This window comes from Apaloderma vittatum, unplaced genomic scaffold (genome assembly GCF_000703405.1).
Source record: "Apaloderma vittatum isolate BGI_N311 unplaced genomic scaffold, ASM70340v1 scaffold5353, whole genome shotgun sequence".
Taxonomy (NCBI): domain Eukaryota; kingdom Metazoa; phylum Chordata; class Aves; order Trogoniformes; family Trogonidae; genus Apaloderma; species Apaloderma vittatum.
In genome coordinates this window covers 52,612-77,544 of record NW_009708469.1, presented here as the reverse complement: position 1 = coordinate 77,544, position 24,933 = coordinate 52,612, and the positions used below count along the sequence as shown (strand labels likewise).

The 24,933-nt window shown below is 38.9% G+C and overlaps 1 protein-coding gene across 1 annotated transcript in view; it reads right to left on the bottom strand.

Moving 5' to 3' along the window:
• Positions 1-507: 507 nt before the first annotated feature.
• The window catches only part of LOC104271777 (versican core protein-like), a gene marked incomplete at its 5' end in the record, with an annotated part of 72,407 nt that continues 47,981 nt past the window's right edge, over positions 508-24,933 (bottom strand). Inside the window, 5 exons of the mRNA XM_009866560.1 lie at positions 508-1,695; positions 2,885-3,067; positions 4,243-4,387; positions 18,739-18,821; positions 19,550-19,708. Coding sequence (XP_009864862.1) covers positions 1,565-1,695; positions 2,885-3,067; positions 4,243-4,387; positions 18,739-18,821; positions 19,550-19,708 — 701 coding nt within the window. The remainder of the gene's footprint in view (positions 1,696-2,884; positions 3,068-4,242; positions 4,388-18,738; positions 18,822-19,549; positions 19,709-24,933) is intronic.

Here is a 24,933-nt window from a genome sequence, read left to right as displayed (position 1 = left end):
ATATCCTAGGGAACTTACTGGTCATGATTTTCACTTTTTTTTAAATTTTTCTTTGTTTTTCTTTTTTTTTTTTCTCTCTTGTGCCTGATGGTGTGCGAGGCACTTTGCAGAAATAACAGTCCTTTCTGTGGAGAGGTCATTTCAAACGTTACCTTCTACACTTACTGTACACATCCAGGTCAGTCATCGAGCTGACCAGGGTAAGAAATCATAACAGAAAACTCCTACCTACGCACTGCACCAACTACAACCTATAATCTCTTTGTGCACACACTTCTTTCTAGAAAGCCAAGATTCTGATTCTTCTGTAAGTCACACAGTTCTCACCCATTTAACCACAAACAAATTATCCTGTTTAGCAGGAATTTTGTTGTCCAGGGAAATAGCAGTTGGACTGAAAGATGGTTCCAAAAGTGGAGCTCAGGGGCTAATACTGCACTGGCGAGCTCTTTTAATCTTCCTTGCATGGGTAAAATAACATCCAATAAATTAAATCAGTATGGCTTACTTCATTTATTAATGTACGCTTCACAGCTGCAGCATTCATACACAAACATTCATTACTTTATAAAAAGATTAAAAAATGGTTATATATACAAAATTATTTACTTTTTTGATTTTTGTTTGTTTTTTACAAAAAAAATCCCCCAAACACCAGGTCTACCTCCATTTTAGAATGCAGAGACCTGTAATATAGACCTTGTGGTTAATGTCATGAAAGAAATTTTTTTCTTTTTTTTCCTTTATTTCTTTTCAAAAAAGTGGCCCTGGCTGATAAAGTTAATGTATTAGCACTTGGATTTTTACAGGCTCTCCTTGTTATACACAACTTCTCCATGCAGTTCTTTCTCATGAATGGTGAAGCTGGAATGGAGAGCAGAAAAAAAGTTCCACTTTGCAGTCCCTAGTTCATGCTTCATGCCACTTTTATGTGCTCTGTCTAAACCTTGCATCACATGGACATAAACTGTACCTTGGGTGGGGATTGGCACAGTTCCCATTAAAAAAAAAAAAAAGTCATATAACTTGTGTGTTTATCTTCACCCAGTAATAGCAAATTTCAGTCAGTGAAGTTATTTCAACCATTTCCAGCCTAGGTAAACAACATAAAAACAATGTCATAAATGACTGAAGACCTCTGAGGCCATTCTAACCATAAATATGCCTGAAATTAGTGTGACTTTTCATTTTATATACAGGATTTTAAAAACAACACACATTTAAACAACATTAAAATCATCTTATTTACATTTTCATTGGTGCTAAAATTGAGCTGTTTAAATATTGCAGAAGGCTGGTATATATCATAAAATGGTCCACACTGATGGCATATAGAAAACTAATAATCTTTATAGGCTGGAAATGGTTTCCTTTTATCCCCATAAACACTTCTCCTTTTTTAGATTTTTTTTCTGATAAACACCATATTTTTGCAAAATGCACTGTGAATACCGCAGTCCATAGTTTCAAAACAATTTTATAATACTCCTATAAGTGATAGAAAAGGCACAGAAAGTTATGACTTTGGCGGAAATGGTGGAAATCCCCATTCACCATTCAGCTTTCAGCGCCTTGAGTCCTGCCACGTCCTGATCCAGCGGTGATAGTGTTTTGATGAATTTAACGATGTTCCCTTTCCTGATGAAGAATGTTTATAGTAGTATTTCTTAGAGTAAGTCCTTTGGTATGTGGATGCTGCAATGAGAAGTAGTGAAAAAGGGAAATTAATTTAAAATTATTTAATTATGAATGGGCTGGCTACACCACACATTACAGTTCCATTTATTCTTGATTAATTAGAGAATTAACAAATAATTAACTGGTACTATACCTGTGTAGCAGACAGAATAAGCATCTCTTACAGACAGTTATATATATATGTTATATATATTTATGTGTTATATATGTATATATTTGTTACTTATTAATCCTAAATTAGTCTGTTTCTGATCTGGTACAGATTTATTTTCATAGAAACATAAAACTATAGAATGTGTTGGGCTCAAGGGACCTTTAAAGGCCTTCTAGTCCAACCCCCTGCCATGAGCAGGGACATCTTTAGATCAGGGCTCAGAGGCCCACCCAGCCTGACTTTGAACATCGCCAGAGATGGGGCCTCCACCACCTCTCTGGGCAACCTGTGCCAGTGTTTCACTACCCTCATTGTAAAAGACTTCTTCCTGACATCTAATCTAAATCTACTCTGCTCTAGCTTAAAATCATTGCCCCTCATCCTGTCACTACATGACCTTGTAAGCAGTGCCTCCCCAGCTTTCCTGTAGCCCCTTCAGGTACTGGGAGGCCACTAGAAGGTCTCCCCAGAGCCTTCTCTTCTCCAGGCTGAACAGATCCAACTCTATCAGTCTGTCCTCGTAGCAGAGGTGCTCCAGCCCTTTGTTTATTTCTGTGGCCCCCTAGACCTGCTCCAACAAGCCCATGTCTTTCTTGTGTTTGGGCCTCCAGAGCTGGACATGGCACTGCAGGTGAGGTCTCACTAGAGCAGAGCAAAAGGGCAGAATCACCTCTCTTGATCTGCTTGTCCAGGTCACTCTGGAGGACATCCTTTCCCCTGGGCATACCAACCACACCACCTAGCCTGGTGTCATATGCAAACTTGTTGAGGGTGCACTTGATCCCACTGTCTATGTCACTGAGGAAGATATTAAACATCACTGGTCCCAGCACAGACACCCGAGGGACACCACTTGTCACGCGTCTCCATCTGGACAGCAAACCATTGACCACCACCCTCTGGATGTGACCATTCATCCAATGCCTCATCCACCAAACAGTCCACCCATCAAATCCTTATGTCTCTAACTTAGAGAGAAGGTTGTTATGTGGGGCCACGTCAATGGCCTTGTGGAATTTTCAAAGAACTCACGATTCATGCAAGTAATTTTAGGCATATCCCATCTTCCATTCCCTTGACACCGGATGGTTGGAATATGACGCTGGATAAAACCATCTTTGCAGTGATATCTAATCAGGGAGTTGATCTCATAACGAGGTTTCATCTTCCCAAATGTCTTTGCATTTTCCACAACAGGAGGCTGACCACAAGCAACTGAAAGGAAGAGAGAACATAACCCAAAACATCGGTTGTAAATGCACTTCTGAATATGGCACCGGCCTCTAAAACATGGCAAAAGTAACATGTCAGTGGACCTCAGTTAGACTCCCTAGAGATATATCCAAATACAGCCAGGGAGACCTCTCCTTTTTGTAGTTTCCCAGTCATGCAAAATACAGTAATGATGAAAATTGGAAAACAGCAGATAGTATGGTTAGTATTGCTTTATGGGTTTGAATTTCCAATGAGCCCAAAAGGTTGGCATACTCACACAAAGAAGTGATTTTCACTAGGAAGCTACAAACCCTGAAAACCAGTGAAGTTATTGCAGGCATTTTCAAAAGCACTTAAAACTGATGAGTCCTTCTAGGCCCAGAGAACGTGTTAACAAAAAGTTGTCAATGGTATCTGGAAGCAATGGAGTGCACACAGGATTTTGACTGCTGCTTTACTTTCCCAGTCTGAAAAGGCAGAGGCAACTCCTAAAGTATTGCTGTACAGCTCATGCTAACAGTTAAATTTCCTGTAAGTATCACAGAATCATAGAATGGTCTGGGTTGGAAGGGACTTCAAAAGAATTATCTAGTCCAACCTCCCTGCCAAAGCACAGTCATCTAGAGTAGGTCTCACAGGAACGACCAGGAGGGCTCTAACAGTGTGTAAATCAAATGCACTTTTCAGTTTCCAGCACTGCCATTTGTTTTGGAAAAGAGGAAGACAAAAGTCATCATTGCTTCAAAAGTATGCTCAGCTGCAGCTGAAAACTAACCACACACTAGTGGTCAACTGCCTGCTCTCGCTGGCTACAAATGTTCTGCTGCCCACATACTTCACAGTGGTCCCAGGAAAGAAGAGTTGGTAATATTTGCATGGTATTCAGCTAAAGCAGGCCTGTCAGGTACATGAATGCCTCTTTTGCTGAGAACTGTACCTAAGAACAAATATGCCTGTTTTTAACCAAGAGTTTCAACTATCTATGCTTTTGTGTCTGACTTGAGAACAGATTAGGTAGAGATGTAATGTGTGGTTACAGACGAAGGATGACTTTGTGAGGCTAACTCAGTTGAAGGCTCACTGTACTGATCACCAGAAATCAGTTAGAATTTGTCATTTTAACTTATAAAACCAGAATTTAGAGAATTATGTAACTGATCCTGTAAAGTTTGTACCTGTTCCTTTCTTGCAGGTATAGGTAAGGTGATAATTGCATGGTACATCATTCCACTGCCCATTCTCATGCCATATTATAACAACACAGTCTTCTCCAGCAGAAAAGAAACTGTCTGGCTGGTTTGGTCGCCAGTTCTCATATTGCTGCAGAAAAAAGGAGCAAAGCCATTATTCCAAGTACTGCAGTATATTTACATTTCATTTTAAAGAAGAACACACAATATTACCTTTGCTGAAGAGAAGTCTCAATTGTTTGATTCAGGCTGTTAAGCACAAACTACGCAAAGGTAGATTTATAATATTCTCCCACCCTGTTAACAGATTATCTCAGAGGAAAAAAATATTCTGATCCAATTTTTTGCTTACTGTAAACTGATGTTAGGTGAACAAAACGAAGTGACACAATTCAGCACAAGCAAAATCTGATCCTAAATGTATTGAAATACATTCTTTCCAACTAGACGGACCTGAAGTGGAATGCTGGGAAAGGCAGTAAATAGTCCATAATCCTTGCTCATCCACATCTACTAAATGGCAAATTACAGGCTAACTTCTCAAACTCAAATTATTTATTCCCTGACCTCATTTAATGAAGTCATTCAATGGGATGACATGTAGAATTAGGTGTAAAATAAGTACAGGTGTCAGAATGTGCCCACAGATCATTGAAGATTGATATTTCCATGAAAGAGTCCTAGGTGGCAGACTGAGTATATAGAACAGCCTTTCGGATTTAGAAATGATGATCCAAATTCTACTCTCTACAGAAAAACTACTTCCAGACATCTATGTATATATATGAATAAAAATAGAAACTGGCATCGTAGTTTTAGGAGCAGAAATCTGATTGTTGGTATGTTACAAAAAACACGAACCAAACCAAAATTCCCCCCAAAAAAGCAACGCCACCACCCCACCCCCCTTCAAATGGCTGAAATACATCTTTAGCATGAAAAAAAAAATAGTTTCTTAGCCCTGCACCTGGGACACACATCTGGCATATCAATTTGGGCAGGCTTTGTTCTTTGGGATCCAAGCTGGCTACATGCGGGTCTGCACTTACAGCTTTCAGGTTTGCATCTACCTAAAGGTATGTCTCTACTAAAAGCTGCAGATGCTGGCTGCTGGCAGGCAGGCAAGAGTGAAACTCAAATTTATTCCACTGTAGAATGCACAGTTTTAGTTTTGGATTAAAATTAAGGAGGATTCAGTCTGTTTTTTCAATCAATAAGCAGGAAAAATAGAGACAAAGGAAATGTCACATGGACTGAAAACCTATGCAGCAGTCCTTGGTAGGGGACAGACAGCCTGCTGTCCTTACAGTCATCAGAAGTGGAATAATCTTTATCACTTCTTGTTTCATCTGGATCCCAATTGAAGCACAGTAATTTGAGATTTGTGTAACTTTATGTAAATAAAAGCAAGACACGATTTGGGAAAATATTCTTAGTGATTTTCCTTGGGATTTCTGTTGTGTCACTCCAAAAAGACTTTAAAGAAGGATATAAATAGATATCTGAAAGAACTGGAATTCACATAACTTGCAGACACTGAGCAGGCAGCCTGCCCCTTCTATGGTCAAAATGTTTCTACAATGCTTATATTTTCCTCAGTGCTTACATCTTGCTGTCTAGAACTGCCCCATATAAATGCCATAAAAATTTAGCTTTGTATTTTCTTAACTTTATGCAATAACCACTATTCACTGCCTCGGTGAACACATTTTAGAAATAAAGTTAACATACCCCACGCAAGTAGTATTTACCTTACAATGAATCAAACTGTAAAAAAACCAAGTTAAATACTTAACCTTTTCCTATGACATGTCATCTTATCCATCACAGGTTTTAATTATCCAAGCAATTTAACAATCTGGTCTAAATACATTTGTTCTGCACTGAATTTATTACCTCTAATAAAACATCCCCCTTTTTATGTGCAACTAACTTGATTCCATCTCTACATTTCAGTGTTTAATAGTCCTAAACTACAATATACACTAACTCGTTTACTCAGCTCTAGAATTCATCATTACGCATCAGGTTATAAATCAGAGCACAAGTTTTGCAAACACAGTAGCCAAATACCACAGGTATGAGTCAAATGGGATCTGCAGTTGGGGCCTCCTGCAGCACCTAGTGAAAAAGAAAAGCAAGCTCTGTGCATATCTCCTGACCCAATGAGAAGGAAGATGGAGAGGAGGGAATATGTCCCTGCATAGTGTGTATTAATGTAACTTTGAGTGCTCCACGACCCATTTTCCAAAAGGATATTTTGGAATGACGACTAAGCCAAAGGTCTAGCACCATTTCACAGTAGAAGTGGTTAAAGGTGCAGAAATCTGATCAGAAAAGGTCATACTACCAAAATGTGAAAGCTACTGCCTGCTAAACCAGTTATAGCTGAGTGAATGGACATGCTGAAGGCTTGGGCTTGCTGAAGGTACTTCCCCAGATTCCTGCTCCTTTATGTGGGAGGGCTGTGATGCAAATATAAGGTGCTGAGGAAAGACAAGCATAGGTTTCACTTGTGCTGAGGGGAAGTCTGCCTGAGTGTTGCGGAGGTGGAGTAAGCAGAAAGAAGTGATCACCTCTCGCTTTTACCTCAGAGTGTGTTACTACCCAACTCAACTGAAAGGTAGGATTTGCTAATAAAAGTCTAGAGTGTATGCATGGTTGGTTACACTGCCAAGAAGGGCATTGACTTCTTAAGCTGAGGCAATAAAATCACTTTCAAGAATATCCCTAGACATATGGGCACACAGAAAAAAATAAACTACCAGGTTAGGGGCAGAAATGTTTGATCAACAACATCCTGAGAGCAAGGGAACGACTTCAATAAGCCTTGCAGCAGTTTCTTGTGGAAATGATACTGGAGAGCTGTTTGCTTCCATAGAGGTCAATATAGGAATGAAGGATATTTAATGGCTATTGGGAGCGTGTGAGCTGAAGGTGCTCAGCAGCTTGCCAGCTCCCACCCTAAGCACATAGACTCCACGTGGTCCTACTTTTGCCTTGCCATAATGACCTCAAAATTTTGTGTTTGCTTTGCTGGCAGGGCTGCAGCATAATGGCAAAGGATTGTATCTAGGCCCTGAGGTTTATTCAAGAATGTCTGATATCCTCCAGCATGACTTGCTGTTACCTCACATCTGATATCGTCATTGCACGGATTTATTTTGGCTGAGTAACTCTGATTTTGCTTGAGTTTAGTGCCAGAATTACTTAGCAGAGGAAGTTCCAGACTGCTGAATTGCTTTCTTGGGTCTCCACCCAGCTTTTCTGTAGTTTTTCAATTCCTTATTTAGACACCGATAATGGGATAATGACACAAAAAGATTCTCACAGTTTGAGTGGAATAGGTTGTTAGACAAACAAACTAATATTTTTCTTTCCTCTTATGGATTAGATTTCTGCAGGACCATGAGAATGATTATAGTTTCCATTTATGCTAGTGTAACTTGGACTTACTACACTATCTCTAGTCAATCTACACGACTAAAAAATTTATTTGGAAATAAGCAAATCCCATACTGATTTGTACTGTTTGTTTTCAAAGATATCCCTTGTAAACTTTCACATCCAGCGTGCCAAGTGTAAAGAATCCCCTCCCCTTGCAGTAAGTGCAGTAAGCATCTAAGATACTCAGGTCATAATCATTGTGCTGGGAAACACTTCTCAAAATGTCCTGAGCAAGATGCCCTTTTTGAAGTGCCTATGTCATTTAAGATCCTTATATTTCAATGCTTTAGAAAAGTATCTTATACAAAAGAAAAGAAAGAAAAAAAACAACAAAGGAAAACAACCCCCAAAATGTCATTCCTTGGCAACGTGTACCATTCAGGTTTGTTTAGTTTTTAAAATCACATCCAAAAAAGATCAGCCATATTCAAGTACAAGCCAAAACCTGCTGGAGTTTTTCCAGCCACCCTGCTGCTAGGTTGTATCTTCATGTAAACTGTTATTGTCTCAGCAGACCAATTAAACTGCTCTAAGGAGCCCTGTGATTGAATAGATAAAGCTCAAGACATCCTTTTGCCAACAACTTCATTCAATACCTTCAGCAATAATTTTAGCTGTATCATTCATAAGATAGGACCTATTTCTGAAAACCCAAATTGATTCAACTGCTAAGTTAATACATGGAGGAAAAGCTGCAATGACCCTTTTAGTCTTCAGCAGAAATACTTGCTCTGGGTCATCTTCTAGAGGGACCTGAAAACTGTTATTACACTGGGTTTTAAGCAATGTTAGCATAGCACATGTGAAGTTTTACCATGGATTAAAATGCAAGGCACTTTCAGACACCACATTTTAGGACATACAGTCTTAATTATGTGCATGACTCAAAATGTACTTCCAAGGAGGCTTGGCCCACTACACTTTTCTCCTCCAGCTATGAAACATACTTTGCTGAGGTGGCTATGCAGAGGGAAGTTCAAAGTAATGCAGAGGAGTGAAGTCTGGAAGCACACACCTTAGGACCAGGCAGATACTGCTGCACCAGCCACTCTGCAAAGCTCTCAACATGCATGATGGCAAGATACTCGGGGTTTTTTATTAAAAAAACCCATGAAGCTTCTGTGTAATCAAGTAGCTGCAGGACCTAGCCTTGGGGACAGGATTTTGGTGCCCGTATATTCATTTGGTCCTTCAAGGAGCCACACCACTTGTCTCTCTTGCCATCACTTCAGGGCAAAAGATGGAGCTCCTTTTATACTCCTTACGTTTTTAATTATGCTATAATAATTACCTAATCTTTCCACTACTATTTTCTTTTTTGTTGAAACCAAAACCCGCACTGACACATTGGATTTAATTGTTCTAGCTTTCTCTGCTAAAGAGCACTGAAAATTTTCCTGCAGAAAGAGGGTGGATGGGTCCATGAGTTAGAGCTGCAGCTGAGAGGGGTTCAGTTCTTCAGGCTTCCTACGTGGCATTAGACAATGCACTTGGCTGGCTGATTCCCAGCCTGTAAAACAGTGACAATGTATTCTCTTGCCTCACAGGAGGAGTTTGGATGGAATGATTGTGAGAGCGCATGAAGACATTTTATTAAGTTCCACATTTTTAGGGAGGATTTCCTTATATGGCATTGATTTAATTCACAGCCATATTCTTCCAGTTGGATGACAGGCTGATTTTTCACAGGAAATAAATCCGAGAAAGCCAGAATTATAGCAAGAGCTTTAAAGCAGCTAACTTTATCACCTAGACACTACTTTTTCTCATTCGGATGGCTGCTAATTCAGCTGAATGAGCATAGCCTTCCCATCACGAACAAGATTCCACATTGTGGGAGGTTTGTTATTTAAATTTTCAGATAATCAGTCTTATTTGAGGGACTCATTTCCTTATTAATGACTAATCCACTCAGCTCTTTCCGATGTTTGCACTTCCCAGGTGTATCTCCCAGTAAGTGCTATCTCAGCTTTGTGACACTCATTTGGAAATTTGAGCCATTCCTTTATCTCCAAAAGGCACACCAAGTCACTGAGATCAATCGCTTGGATTCTGCATTCCACAATAGTCAATAAGCACTGTGTTTAATGAAGCACAATAAAAAAATGCATACAAAACTTTACCGCTTGACCTCCTTATTGTGTAAAGGCCAATAATCTTTTGTACGTAACTAAAGCTAAGAGATAATTTACTTGAAACGCATCTATTTAGATTTACAGGGTTAATTCTTTTTCTTCTGTGAAAAGGAAGCATGTTTTCAGCATGTTTAAATAAGCTGAAAGTACAAATCTGTTTTGGCACTTTTTGGCACTTGTAATTTCCAATGCGATTTTTATTTTCTTTCATTTTGGCTGCTTCCCTATCTGATTGCCTCTTAATGCAAGACTAACGAGGCAAATCAGAATAAAACAACAAAAGATGTAGGCACTGCCTGACTGGATACTCTCTGTGCCATTTCCTCTTAAAGTGAAGCAACATCTGCCCGGAGATCAGGCTGAAATCTCCAACCTAAAGCTTACTGCCTGTTGTCTTTCTCCATCCCAGCCCCTCCCCCACACCCCCAACTCTGCTAACAACAGCAATATGCTTTTTTTTTTCTTTTTTTTTTTCCTTTCAGAATAGCAGACAAACTCTTAGAAATCTTTATCAGGAAACCCCTCACCGTGGAGGTTCTATTGTAACTGGATATCTTAACTAAAAATTACACCTCACTTTCAGTAAGTTCTGGCAATTACTCAGTTTATAGGTTGGCTGAACTACAAGAAGGTTACAATGGGTACATGGATCAGTTCAGAAACCCCTCGTTTGTGACTCATGCTGTTACACAGCACTGATTCTGTTACATGAAACACTCATGGGAAGTTTGAGAGGGATTACTTTTCCTTTTGACAGAAAAAAATTCAAACAGATTACTGTGAATATTTGGCAACATCTGAAATATTTCTATTAGATTCACCTAGTATTTAAATGCATTTATACATTGGGAAGGACGAGAAATTACACCGCAACATTGTTTCATTTCATTCAACACGCCTTGTTTCATTTAATTTCACCCCAGTCCTCCAAAGGATATTTCTGTTTAATTTTATGAATGGAAGCAGTCTGGCAGAACTCACCAAAAGCATTCATGAGATTAAAAACTCCATTCAGTGAGTGCTTAAGTATATACTTTGCTTTAAAGTTATAGAAGATACCCTAAATTCCATAGTGCAGCTGTACAACCCAGACACATGTAAAAAATATCTTGCTGAAGGAAGGACCAAGCTAAGCATGCTGGCAAATGTTTGCTGGAAAAAAATTCTAGTCAATTTGAAGACAATTGCTATATTTAAACTTATCTAAAAGCACATAAAAAAAATCACATGTCATGATCCTGATGTTTTTTAGGTCATAGTTGAATGTCTTCCTTCAAGCTCTTAATCTGAACTTTATTTGCATGGGATTTAGGAAGCTGAAAGGGTTTGGATCAGGCAGTCACCCAACACCACCCTTTACAGAGTCACGCTGTGAGCACGACCAACACCCAGAAGGAGCTTTGCTAAGGATCTTAGCAAAAAATTTCACTTGAAAGGGTATTTTTTGGTAACAGAGAAGTGGGATGTATTGAAAAAATTGTTTATTTTTCTGTGCAACAGCTTGCAGAAAAAGAATGCCGGATAACACACCCTCATGTATATGCCTGAATATCCACAAGCACTGGTTGCTGTTTGAATAATATTTATGCAAAAATAAATTATTTGGGAAAGAAATCTAAGAGATACAAATCAAAGAAGTAAAAAAGGCTAGCTGATGAAGCTTAAACATAAAAGCACTATCAATCCTATCTTTTGAGGGGAGTATCTTTTGGGGGGAGTAGATGGCTAGGTCTTTGTCATTTTGTAAAAGAACAATACTGTAGTACGAGAGCTTTTTCATCAGAAACCACTAAGTATGGCAAGAAGCTCCCACTAGATGGCAATGTCTACTCAGCACTGAGTCTAAGTGCGAACACCGGCTAGTTCCAAAGCTAAAATTACTCAGAAAAGATGTCTCTTTTATTAACTCTTTAAGCACTAATTGAAGCCAGTGGACTTTTGTCTATCCTGTATCAAGTCTTCTTAGAGTAATAATTTTCATCATGGCTCGCATACTACAGTTTCGTGGATATACTGTGTGTGCTGGGCTTTCAGAAGTCACTTTGGTACAGAGACTGAAAGACAAGTGGCAAAGAGCTGGTAAAATTCTCTTGCTAATGGGCAGGTGCTTTACTGTGGAAGAAAAGTATGGTAAGTTGTTAAACATTGGTTGGTATAATATATGTTTTTGGGAGTCACACTAATATAATTATATATTATCAACATGATGCAAATTGCATGAGGTGTGACTCATTCTTTTTATGTACAACTACCAGGAGAGCCGCTGAAAAAAGGAAAATCCTGCATTTTGTCATTTCTGTCAGCAGCTACTGCAGGTATGGAACTGTCCAAGAGTTTTAGCTCACAGCCAACCATAACGAGGCTCTGAAGTAACTGCTGACACCATCACCACCCCCAGTAAAAACAAAACAAAACCCCACTTTGTCCAAGAGGCCCACCTTGCTGCCTACGACATACTGAACTAAAAATATACCTGTCATTAATGACATTATATAGTTCTCCTCCATTTAAATGCAGGTCAAATGAGCATCTTAAAAAGGGGCTGTAATGACTGACTGCAGCACAAAACCATAACATTTGGTAGATTTAAAATCTCCTTCTCCAAAGATCCTGTGGGACATGGGCACAATGAGCTTTCTGTTTGCAGCTGACTACAGTACGTTTTAGTTTGTTTGCTTTATTTAACCCTCAGAGGCAGGCTCCTTCCCTACAGTACTCCATGGCTTTTGAAGGTTTTTCTGTTCAATAAAGTTACTCTTTCTGAGAGGGGTGCAGTTACAGATTTGCTCAAGTTAAAGCATTCTTATTCACTAACCAATAAAGGAAGGAAAAGAGAGGGCTTTGTCTTTGACAGAATTGAACTTCTGTTTTGTTTTGCCTTTTTTTTTTTTTCTTTTTTTTTAATGCATCTACCTAACATTGACAACCTGAGGTCGAGCACTGCAAAACACAAAGCAGAAACACTCCTAAGCCGAAGGGAAGAAAAACTAACGTAGAGTCTCTGGACAGTTTTAAAAGTGGCAATATACCCCTTTACTTTCCTAGCTGGCAGCATTCTGTAAGTGACAGACAATCTGGCCACAGACACTAGCCAGCTCCTTATTACAGCACTAATCTTATGTAATGGGAGTGAGCTCACTACCCTACAAAGCACTAATTATCCACAGCATTTTCCAAAGGATATGAATAACTCCCCTTGTGAGACGGAGGCCCAAGGCACAACCCCAAGTAGCTATATGCGCTTAATCCATAACATGAATAGCTCCAAAGGACTCCTTTACTGCTGTGCCTGCTCACAAGGGTCCTTAACAGTGAAATGCCAGCAATCCAAATACAATGGAGAAGCTGCCAAAAGCAACACCAGATTTTTTCTACTGGATGAATATGTTTTACAGCTGTAAAAGTTACTATTCACAGAAATAAGTGAATTATTTAAATTCAATTTCCTTAAGATATTTTCAAATGTCACATTATGTTCACTCTTCCTTTGATCAAGATGATTATTAAATGTCTCCACTGATAATGCAAGTTCTGTTATTTTGTAGTTTGTATTACACCAAATTTAAAGTATACAAAGACCTGTGTAGTCATGGACAAATTCTTCTTTTCACGTAGTCGTGTATTTAGGCCTTGCTTTCTCCTCCTGTATGACTGTGATTTTCCCAAATGTATTTGGGTTTTTTTCTAAGAGCTTTTTATGATAACTGTGGGATGAAGACTGTCCGTGATTCATCCTTAAAGAGTTGTTCACTGTCACACAAAAGCTAAGAGAAAAGTCTACAGAAAAGTAAAACAATAGTTTTGATGCTGTAACTTTTTAAATGTAAACAAAGCCTTACATATAAACATTTTCATTCCTGTGTAGAATGTAAATCAGAGAAAAACTAATGCTTTCCCACACCAGTGCCAAGGGAAAAGCTCTATAACTAGACTGGAATAGAAGACAAGCAGAGCTAACAAAACATGCTCTTTAAAATATGATACTATTTTCTTCTGCCTCTTACATCTGTCAGTGTAATCATACCTGACACATCTTGAAATGGGCATGATTTTTATAAAGTAATGAAAAATCAGTCTCTGAAAATGTTGGAGGGCTGTGAGTTTTCTGAACACACTTCAGTACCTGCTCTCACTACCTTCATCTTTGAGACAAATTATCTGAAGTTAAGGACTCGGCAGATATACCAAAATCTGCAGTTTATGAATTCTCTTCCTGCTTCCATGCCATCGCAGATATTGCAGGTATTCCAAGCCCATGCTTGTGGCAGTGGTCCCTCACCTCCAACTCTCACTGAACTTGCACTACAAGTCAGGATCTAGGTTTCTTGAAAGAGCATTCACTTTTTATGTTGTTCTAACACAGCTGCAATCAACTCTTTTCCCTTGATATAAAAAGGGAACAGTTGCTGCTGCCAAAGTGTTTTTCATGTGGCCCACCAACTCCAGAACATGAATCCCCATCTCCCAACCACCGGACACGCTGGAAAACTCTTTCCTTCAAAAACAGAAAAAAAGAAAGAAAAAAAAAAAAAAGAGAAGGAGAGCAGGAACACACTGTAGATGAGAAAAGATTGCTTTCTGCCATACGGATACAGTACAGCAAATCAGAACAAATTAGATTCATATGGGTGGCCAGCAATGGATTCCACAGTTTAGTATAATTATAGCTTATTTTGTTCTGCATATTGGACAAGGTAACCTAAGCTTAGCAAGAAGCTCCTTTGAAGATGTGCTCTGACCTTTGCCAAGAAGCTCCCAATTTGTTCTTTAAAGAAATTACAGGAAAAACCCAAACAAACAAAACAAAAAACCCCAAACATAAGCAGATTCGCCTGGCCAATAAAGTCCAGTATGATGAAATATCCCTCATCTGGAAAGTAATTTGCTTGTGGAAAACATAGCACCTGGACTGACTATTAAATTTTAGGACATGAGAGGTATGACCCGACTACTTTATTCATGTTATTTTGCATTTTTCAAGCTCAGTCTGTATTTGGGATGTAGTGGGTACAGCATGCTGAAAAGGCAACCAGGAGGTTGTGAGGGTCTGTCTCTGCAACCCAATCCACTGCATAAGATTATGCCATTATGCCTGAAAGGCAAGAAACTGATGAGCAATTCTTCTGAACTTCTCTTAAAAGTTCTTGTCACGGAAAACAGGTAGACTCAATACAGTTATGGGCCAATATTATGTGGACAAAAATGTTTTTAAACACTATTCCTTGCTTTCTCACTGAGTTCGATTGTACTTGCTTCGTTATTCAAGACACCAACATTTTCCTTGAGGAACTCTGAGAATCTGAACATGTATTCACAAGATCACTCTTCATTTATTCCAAGACTTGCTTACTGGCATTGTTTTTGCACGTTAAACATAAATTCCAGTTGATACATGAAAAACATGCACAGGAATAGAGGAGCTTTTTTGACTGCTGCTGTATTTGATGAATTGCTAGGAGCCAGTATTTTCTATGAGGGTTAAAAAAAGAATGCCAACATATCAAAAGTGGGTGACTGTAGTTATTCCACTACTAGGCACCTAAAAAATTGCCCCTTTTTTTTGCATAGGCCTGTAAGCCTTTCAAGGATTCTCTAAGTTCAGTGCAGTTTTCACAGTAAGTACCTAAATTTTATATGTTCACTTTTTAAAAAAAAATTGGTAATTTTGTCCTACATGCCCTAAAAACCAAACAAACCTTCCATACCACTGAAGGGGCAAGAACTGATCTCATCTTGTGACTGCACAGAAAATTGAATGGCCCTTGCTTATTTGATTGATGAAAATATCAGCCATTGATTCAACTTCCTCTGAGAATTTAAACTTTCTCATATTACTAGACCAATGACAAAGATGAGGTTAAAAAATCTGGGAAAAAGCAACTTGGCTGAAAGTGTCAAAACATGACTGTTTTATTCCATTGAACTCATCAGTTGAAATATCTTTTAGGTGCAAAGAAAAAAAAAGGCATTTGATGCCTTTTCCAGCAATTGTCTAGTAAAATATATACCAGAACCTGGCAAAAGAGTTCCTTTCAACATACTGGATATTTAAATTGTGGATTTCCTTATGTGCATGGAAAATGAGCACCAAAGTAATCCAAACCTTGTTGCATAATCTCCAGTTGTATATCCTCTGGTTCAATGATTCCCAATCCTAGGGTTGTTGTTTTGAGGTGGTTTTTTTGGTTCAGAAGAATTCACGTGAAAGAGAAATCACTAAAATATATCACAGCTATTTCATCTGGGCAGAACTGGTTCAACTACAGCACTGGGCCAAAATCCCAGTCTTGCTATTGCTGTTGTTGTTCATTTGCTTTTTCTTTTAAGTCTACTAAGCATCAAAACTTTTATTTTAAGTCCAAAACCTAATAAAATCATGTAAGCATCTTTTCCAAATTAAACCAAGCTGTTATTGGCAGAAAATGCAAACAATATCAAGATAAAGCTGAAAGTACATCAGTTGTAGATGCAAAGTCTATCCGAGAGCTGCACTGACTTTTCTGGTAGTATCTCCAAGAAAACTTTCATATCAGGAGAACCCTCAACAGACTAGGCAAATTTTGCTTTATGCCAGGAGTGTTGAACAGAGTTGTAGATGGATAATATTATCTTGGAGAAAGCAGGGAGCTGGGTAACAAAGTTAGAAACAGCTGAATTTCAGATGCACTCTGATAACGTAAAACACGAGGGCTATTTAGATTTTTACTAGATACAAGAGCTACCTGTAATCTCAGAAATTCAAGTTACAACCTGAGTGTTGATGCAATAATGCTGATTTTTATGATCACAAATTATATTAATATATTTAATGCTATCATGAATACTGCTTACCTGCAAAAACATAAATGATGTAATTTTTTGACCTACACTGAATTAAAATTCACTGAAATGTTAAGACACCATTAGGGAAATATGTCTGATGCATACATTTAATTATGTTATTTTTCCTATGATTACTCAAGAAGTAATAAATCACTGTAACCAGAAGAGTGATTAGAAAATATGTAAAATGAGTTAAAAACTAGCAAAAAGGAGCAAATGAGGAAACTGCTTAGAACCGTGATATCTAGAAACTATATGGAATAAGTTAGGAGGGAAAGCTAGTGAAGAAATGAACGTAAATGATTTTAAGGGACATTTGAACTGTTTCTGAAGGAAGAGACAGAGAGAAGTTGTAAAAAAAAAAAAAAGAAAAGGTAAAATAAGTGGAAAAAAGATCAATCAAAAAATTGGGACGGGTGGTCTTATTCTGTTCCTAGAAAACCTTCATTCCATAAAATTGAAAATTAAAGTAAAAATGTCATACCACATTCGTCCAGTAGCATGAATTAAAAAGTAGAATCTCAGCTCTACATTTAATTTGCTTGAATCCATCATTCAGTGACACTAAATTTTTCTTTGGAATATATGAACTCGTAGTTTGTATTACACTTCGCAGTGTAAGAGAGACTGCCCCTTCAGGAAGCACATTTATGCCCAGATTTATCTATCTCACCTAACTTTAAATCCCTTAGTGAAATGTAGACAACTTGACCCACAACTGCAGACAGCTTGGACCACCCCTGATCTCCAAATAAACCTAAACCACCCTCAGAAAGGCGCCTGTTACTGTCAGTGAGGTGTAAGAAGCCACATCGGAGACAGAGACTGAACTCATCCAGAATGAGTAGGGCTCAAGGCCATGGCCTGGCTTGTGCTCCAAAAAATACATGAGAGTAGGCAGGAGAAGACAACACAATGAAACTCTTCTGCTTACATCCTGCAAGATTTTGTGGCTCCAGGCACAAATAGGTCATTGGTACCACCAAAGAGGCACTGAGAAAGCAGTCAGGCAACAGAAAGTTTCATCTTTTTTCTTCCCTCCTATGCTGTCACCTGCCACACAGTAACTTCCCAGAGAAATAGCTTATTTAGAAGTCATTTTAGAGGACTTAAAACCTCTGGTTATTTACATGAAATAGTAATAAATAAAGCCTGTATTGCCCCAGGTGTCTTTCTACATAAGTTGTAGCCACGTGGTATGCAGCAGTGATGATAGCGTGCATGTGTGAGCATGTGTGTATGTGCGTCCAGATGCTTTCTGCTTTAAGAAATATTCAGCTGGAAAGGAAAATAATAAGCATAACGAGTTTGGGGATTTTTTTATATAATGCTTTTCAATGGCTTTTAAAGATCAATAAATCACTTGTCCCTTCTACAAAAAATACTATTTTGAATTGGAAAGAGCTCAATCGTTTTCTGTATTCTTAAGTTCTTCTATTTAATTTAGTTAAAGTTGGGAAGAATATGTTCTCCCTCTCCTTCTGCTGATTTCCCTTCTTATTTTAAGGCAATATGAGGTATCGACAGCATGTTTTAAATTTTATGGACATGTTATTGTTTACAGGCCTCCTGAACCATCTAAGGATGGCTGCTTCTCCAACCTAGCCAAAGAGCTGCTACAGATCAGAACAATCTCCAGCAATACTTGAGAGACTCTTTTGTGCATTCTCACAGACCCAGCAAAGGCAAGATCTTGAATGCCATATCCCCATCCAAAATACACATTCAGTTCCATACGTGGAAAGGAGAGGAGAAATGTCACGTGTCCTTTCATAAGGCGAGCTTGTATAAGCACAAAACAACTCCAGCAGTGACCTTTAAAATACGATCTCAGACTTTTTGATTTTTTGCTGCTTTAAGGCCTTGAGAGCTCCCACATATACAATAATAAGGACTAAGAATTTAGAATTATACCAAAAAATAGCAGCTATCCCCAAATAGGGGTTTGATAGCGGTTTGCTTGGGTGCATATTTAGTGACTGTGTTTTTTCATGCAGCTTCCCTCACTGCTGGTGGGAATTTGATAAGCTACCACAAAAAGAAATGGATGACTGATTTAATTTCAAAGGCATCTTACCAGTGGGCTACCATCAGTCCAGCGGAAGTCACGCTCAAACATCTTGTCATTGAGGCCAATCCACTGGTAGTCATGCCCAATACCTAAGGAACCAGAAGGATATTTTTATTAACCTTCCCATAAATGGAAGAGATTTCACCAAAGAAAATACAATGAATCAGACATCCTGTTCTTAAGATTCTTCTACTCATTATGCAAATAACTATTCAGAGGCTGGCTTTCCGTCTTTCAGTTTTAATTCTGGGTTTCTATAAAAATGCAGATGCTCATCTAACTGAAACTAACAATCCTGTCTCTTTCCTTTCGATGGCATTCCCAAAGAAAGTAAATTAGTTTCCTACCTGAGTGCATGTGAGGGCAAGGAAAAAAAAAAAAAGGAAAAAAAGGTTAAAATAAGAAAAACACATATTTTAATCAATATTTTTCAAATTTCTATTAGGCTGTGGCCAGTGTGGTCTAGACTGTGCAACACAACATATAGGAACTGTCTCCTCATGACAAAATACAATATGGTGGTGTGATCATTGAGATGAGGTGCACAAAAATGCTGAAGTCTCCATAAAAGCATGTTTCATTGATTTCCAATGCCAAAACAATAGGTTTTGTTCTCTCATTCAAACCCACAGTATTTTCTATGTACCAAACAATAACTTAATAGTGATAGGGAACTTTCATTGACTGAAGAATATGAAGAACAAGAAGTGTGCCGTTTGAACATTCTAGAAGCATATTTTAAGAGTGATTGGGAGGATATTTCATCAGCTCTCAACCCTGAGTGCCAGCTCATTTAGAGAGTCCTAACGGTACGTACGGTTCACAAAGATCTGCTCCTCATCAGACAAGATGCTTGTCAAGTGTGCTCCCTGGAGACGGCATTCCCTTTCAGCCGTGTCCCATGTACGCCGATGAGCGAAGTATTTGTAGCACTGTCCTTGGAACTTGTGCCAGCCATAATCACAGGTCTCCGTGTCTGTGACAGAAAAATAAATCACATCTCTGTCAATGAGTGCAAAACACAGGCATGTTTCGTGCAAATAGGTGGATTTTCTGCAGGTCAAAGGTTTCAGAAGACACCCACCCGTTAAGCAGTACAAATGCAAGCACTCAACACTCATCCCTGAGGCACTATTACATTTTCAGGTAGTTCTTTTTACGTAGCTTCAGTACAAGCTGCAAGAATATTACTTATATAATTTATGTAATTGCAACTGTCACCTTTGTGAACTTTTTGCTGATCAAATTGTGCCCTATCTGGACAATTTCAGGAGGCCATCTTCAGTCCCTAACTCTGGATGAATGAAATGGCTGGGTGTTGTACTGCAGTGACCCTACACTTCAACTCAATTGTCTGAGTCTGTATATGGAGATGGGAAATTTTACTTGTACGAGCAAACAGTTCTTTGAGTGACTGTACTGAATTGCCTTGGTTTGGAAAAAAAACCCCTAATAACTTCAAATAAGATGAAGCAAAGTGCTTATGATTGTGCAGTCCATAGATGCAGAGCTGCAGTACTTTCTTCCTGAACTTATCTCCCTAAATTTTCCTTCAAAACCCATTTTCCTTGACAAAGTCTAACTTAATGAACTTTAGGCATGAGTTTCTAAGGAAGACTGTGAAGCTAAAAGAGCGTCTGTCCTTGTTAGAGGCCAGCCCAGCCCTAACCCTCGACAAAAGTAATGAAATCTATAGTATCTGTTCTTGTATGATGGATGGTACTAGTAACAATGCATAATAGACACAAGTTGATATTAGCTGGTATACACTCTCATCTGAAGAGAAGTAAACAAAAGCCTTGGAACAGTAACAATCCATGGATTTGACATTAATTATTTTGTCAAGGTTAGGCAGCTGTAAACAGAACAGATGGCAAGAAACAACAAAGTTCCAGTTCCAAGTTTACTTTTGCACCAGTACCGCAGGAATGAATCAAGGACAAAAATCAATATTAATAAGATGGACATAACAAATATGACGCCTGAATGTGACTGAGATGTACTTGATATTGAGAAGAACTTGGCACTGAGAAGAGAGAGCTTTAGGGAGGAATGGGAAAAAACAGTAGGGAAGATTCAGACTGTTTTGACTTATGGCAGACAAAATGGCATCATAAAGGACAATTCAGCAGAAGATTACAGCTTGTTCCCACTACAGCCAGTTCCAGACATCCAAGTACACGATGGCTCACGCTGAAAGGCCTCAGTTGCAGGATACTGAAGAACAGAAACACAAAGCTTGACCTTCCCCTACCACCAAACAGGAATTGGCACTTCCCACCAAGTTTTCTCAATTCCCAAACTAAACTGTGCCTGAAAGCAGCTGTCCGGCCTTTGCAGAGGTATAAGTACATTCTGGGTATGAAATTGAATTTCTTTTTGCAGTAAGTCAGTATAGTCGGTATTGAATAATGTGTCTTGGTCAAAGGAGCTTTTTTTGCATTAGTACAGAAAAAGTCGAATATTACAGAACATGCCAAAGATTTATGACTGCAAATACGCTACCTGTGATTTATTAGATTCAAGCCGCCATCACCCCAAAGACAATTGTGGAAAGAAAAAATCATGACACGTCTTCTTTTTAATTCATACCGAGAAGAGGACATTCACATCCTGAAGGTCCAAAGAGTCATTTTTTTCCCAAGTTTTAAGATCTCCCCATATGAAAACTAGACTTTACACGTACATAAATGGACTTAAGGGTGCAAAGCTATCACTTCAGAGGCTTACCTGAATTTCTACTACAATTCCTGGTAACGATAACACAGTTGTCATTGTCTTAGGAGTCTGGTATCAAACTGTTTTCTAAAAGTCATCGGTACAGACATAAACATACTAAACACAAAGGCGTAAAAGAGCTTACACTGGTTATCTTCCCTACTTTCAACATGTTAATCTTTAGAAAACTGCTTGCGACTTGAGTAATCCCAGCTATGAGAAAGGAATGTAATCCGTGCTACCAACTTGTTTGTTTTTAATCTTTTCCCTCTTTATATCCTGCATGAGGTGCAGGCTGTAGATACAGCTTTAATCTCTGGCATCTAGGCCTTTTTAAAGTTTAGTCTTCCTTTGGCTTCCTAGAACATTTGTTTAACCACACAATGCTGATTAACAGTGCTATGTCCTTTGTGAAGGCACTTAGAATTTTATTATTCATCTTGTTCAGAGACTCTCTTTTCCCACAGGAAAGAAGTCAGATAATAAGCAGCATTGCAGGCTGAGAAAATTGTGGCCAGAGAGAATTTTCACGCAATTCTAAGTAAGACTTCCTTGGCGTCTGCTAGGGAAAAAAATGCACAGTTCGAGGGAAGATGTGCTAAAAGGAGTGTGGAGGAAGGAAAGAGGCTTGAAAACACAAAACCTGGATGACTGGGTTCAAAGAATTGGATAGAATGGCCTGCATATGCATCAGGATTAACAGAATTTCTCTTCTTAAGGTAGAGGATGCCAAACAGTGACATAGGTTCTCTCAGTTGAAATGCATGCACTGCAGTGCCCTACAACTCCTCCCTCCTATCCAAAATACCATGGGTTTTTTTCCAAACTGGAAAAGCTCAGTAGCTTCTTCTGCGCTTCTTTGTAGCCCAGATCTACAGATAGAAGAAGACAGGGCTGATGACTATAAACTACATAGGGTTTTTAGAAGGGGGAAAAAGGATTTTTTTATGTTGGGTATTTTGGTTTCAGGTTTTTTTGAGGTGTTTTTTATAGGAGAATTTGAGGAGAAGAGGGGAAAAGAAATGGAGAAAGGGAGAGTTAGGATGCTGCAGGATAAAAAATACCAACCAGGCAAGTGGAAATGTAGACACTGTTCCATCTCTGTGGTGCTTTGTCTTAAGTGTGTGTAACTACACACATACTACATTAACAAAGCTGACAAGGTGACAAAGGTAAGGGCTCCATATGATGTAAGTTTTTAATGCCTTTACTGAACCAGTAAAGTCTAATTACAAGTGGCTGTAAATTTACTGACCCGATCACCTGTGAACAAAGTAGATGCAAGCACTTAATGAATACGATACTCCATGTTCATTGTATACTTACCCAGGGAGGTAATCACAGCTTTCCCTAACCTATTCCAGAATGTGATGGAAAGACTGAAACACCACTTGCCACGTATATGGTGTTTTAAAATTTGCCTGACTAGTCTTAAGATTTATGACAATTTACAGGCTTTTTTAGTGATGTGTGCTAGGAGTTACTTACACAGCTTCTGTTCTCTGTAACTGCAGTTATATATGTATAACATCATCTCTAAATGCTGCATTTTAAAAAAAAATTTCTCTGTAGGTTTAGTACATGGATAGGTATTGCTTTTTTCAACAGCTGCAATAAGCTGCTGACAATAGGTCCCTTGTCTTTAAAGAAATTCTGTAAGAGGCTTAAAGAAAATAAAGACTGAAATGCAGGAACTAGAAAATGAGTGTTCTACTCAGCTGTGAATTTTATCTATGACAGTCTGCCTTCAGCTAACAAACCTGAGGCCCATTAGCCCACACATCTTGAGGAGAAACCATTTTTCTGGTAAATATTAAAAATAATCCCTTTTCAGCTGGAAAACATCGATTAGAGACCATCTGTTTTCAGAAAGTATTTTTGCACTGAGAGTTTCTCAAATACTTCCATCCCAAGCTACCAAAATCTAGGAACAAATTGAATCAAATGAGGCTGGAGTAATCACAGACATTTGAACAATGGACTTGGGTTATAAAAAAACCCAAACACATTGTCCCTGACATAATGATTAAAAAAACCCAGTTGTTTTGTTTTCAGAACCTGGAAGAGAACAGCTGGTTTTACTATCCCTAGGAAGCATGTCCTGTAACAAACACATATGTGCCATTTCGACACTCAGGTCGAAATGCAGCTGCATTTGGTAAATAGGCTAGCCTAGGTGTGCCTGCAGAGATCCTGCAGCAGAGAAACCCAAGCCTTGAGTTTGAAGCACAAACATTGTTCCTTGAAAGCAGGTAGATACCAGCTGCAATAGCAAAAGGAAAAAGAAAACTCTAGCCAGCCAAGGAAGAGGAAAATCTAAACAGGTACTCATCCAACTCTTATAAAGAAAACTTATTCTTGACCTTGAGGTTTAGATTGCAATTCTCTAGGATTTTATTGTTTCCCATGTAAATATTCATGAAGCAAGGTACTCCTCACCCCAGATACAGATTGTCAGTTAATACAACAACAGCCATGGACTTTCATGTACCTCACTGGTCACTGGGGAATATTCTGTACAGTTGGTTCCACAAGCCTGGTGTGACACAGGGTACCAAACCGCCTTTCTCTCCTCCTTCCCCAAACATGAAGCTTGCAAAGCGATGCTTCAAGCAGCAAAATTGGGAGGATCTGGGCTCTGGGCTCATTTATCTGGAAACTGAAGGCTCTCATAAGGGTTTTTCACAGAGTGATGACAATGCAAAGACTCACATCTACCCCAGGAAGCTACCGGACCCTGCAGACACACTTTGAAAAAGTGGTTTTGGTATATTTCCGCATTTTAAGTGACATTCAAGCATCACCAAGTAAAAATGCAGATAAGCATTTGTACTTTGAAAAGATCCATGTGATGGGTGAAGGAGGGTATTACTTAACAGAGGTGGTCTACTCTACTTTTAATCTAGCCTGAACCAGAAGCAATGCTAGTTTACCAATCTAGTTTAAAATGCAAACACCCTTAGCTACTTCTAACATCAGACAACTTTGGCTCTCTTAAGGAAGAAGTCCCTGGGTTCAGATTGTCTGCTGAACTGTTTCCACCTGGCAAGAAAAACAGCTGTCAGGGAGCCAGTTACAGATCGCTGAATCTCAGGGTTGATTTCCCTCACCCTGGGTTAGATCACCCTGAAGGCTCCTCTGACTTCTACCACCTGCTGGAGCTCCCTGATGTGCAGCTGCACTGTCCTCTGTTCATGTCCCCTCTTAACACTGACACAGGCATAATACATCAGGCCAAAGATCCCTTAGCTTAGAAAAGACTCACAGGGGAATTTGTGAAAAATTCTGAGCCCTGCATCTTTTTCTACATCAGTATCACAGGACCAGCATGCAGTGGAGTTGTCTCCTACTCTGAGCTTCATTTCTACAGGCAACACGGACTGTCTGCTTCCATTCCCTCCCATGGCATTTTGAAAACTCAGCATCATGTCTAAGAAAGCCCTGCAGCTTGACTTTTTTGTTTTCAAATCTTTCTAAAATGAA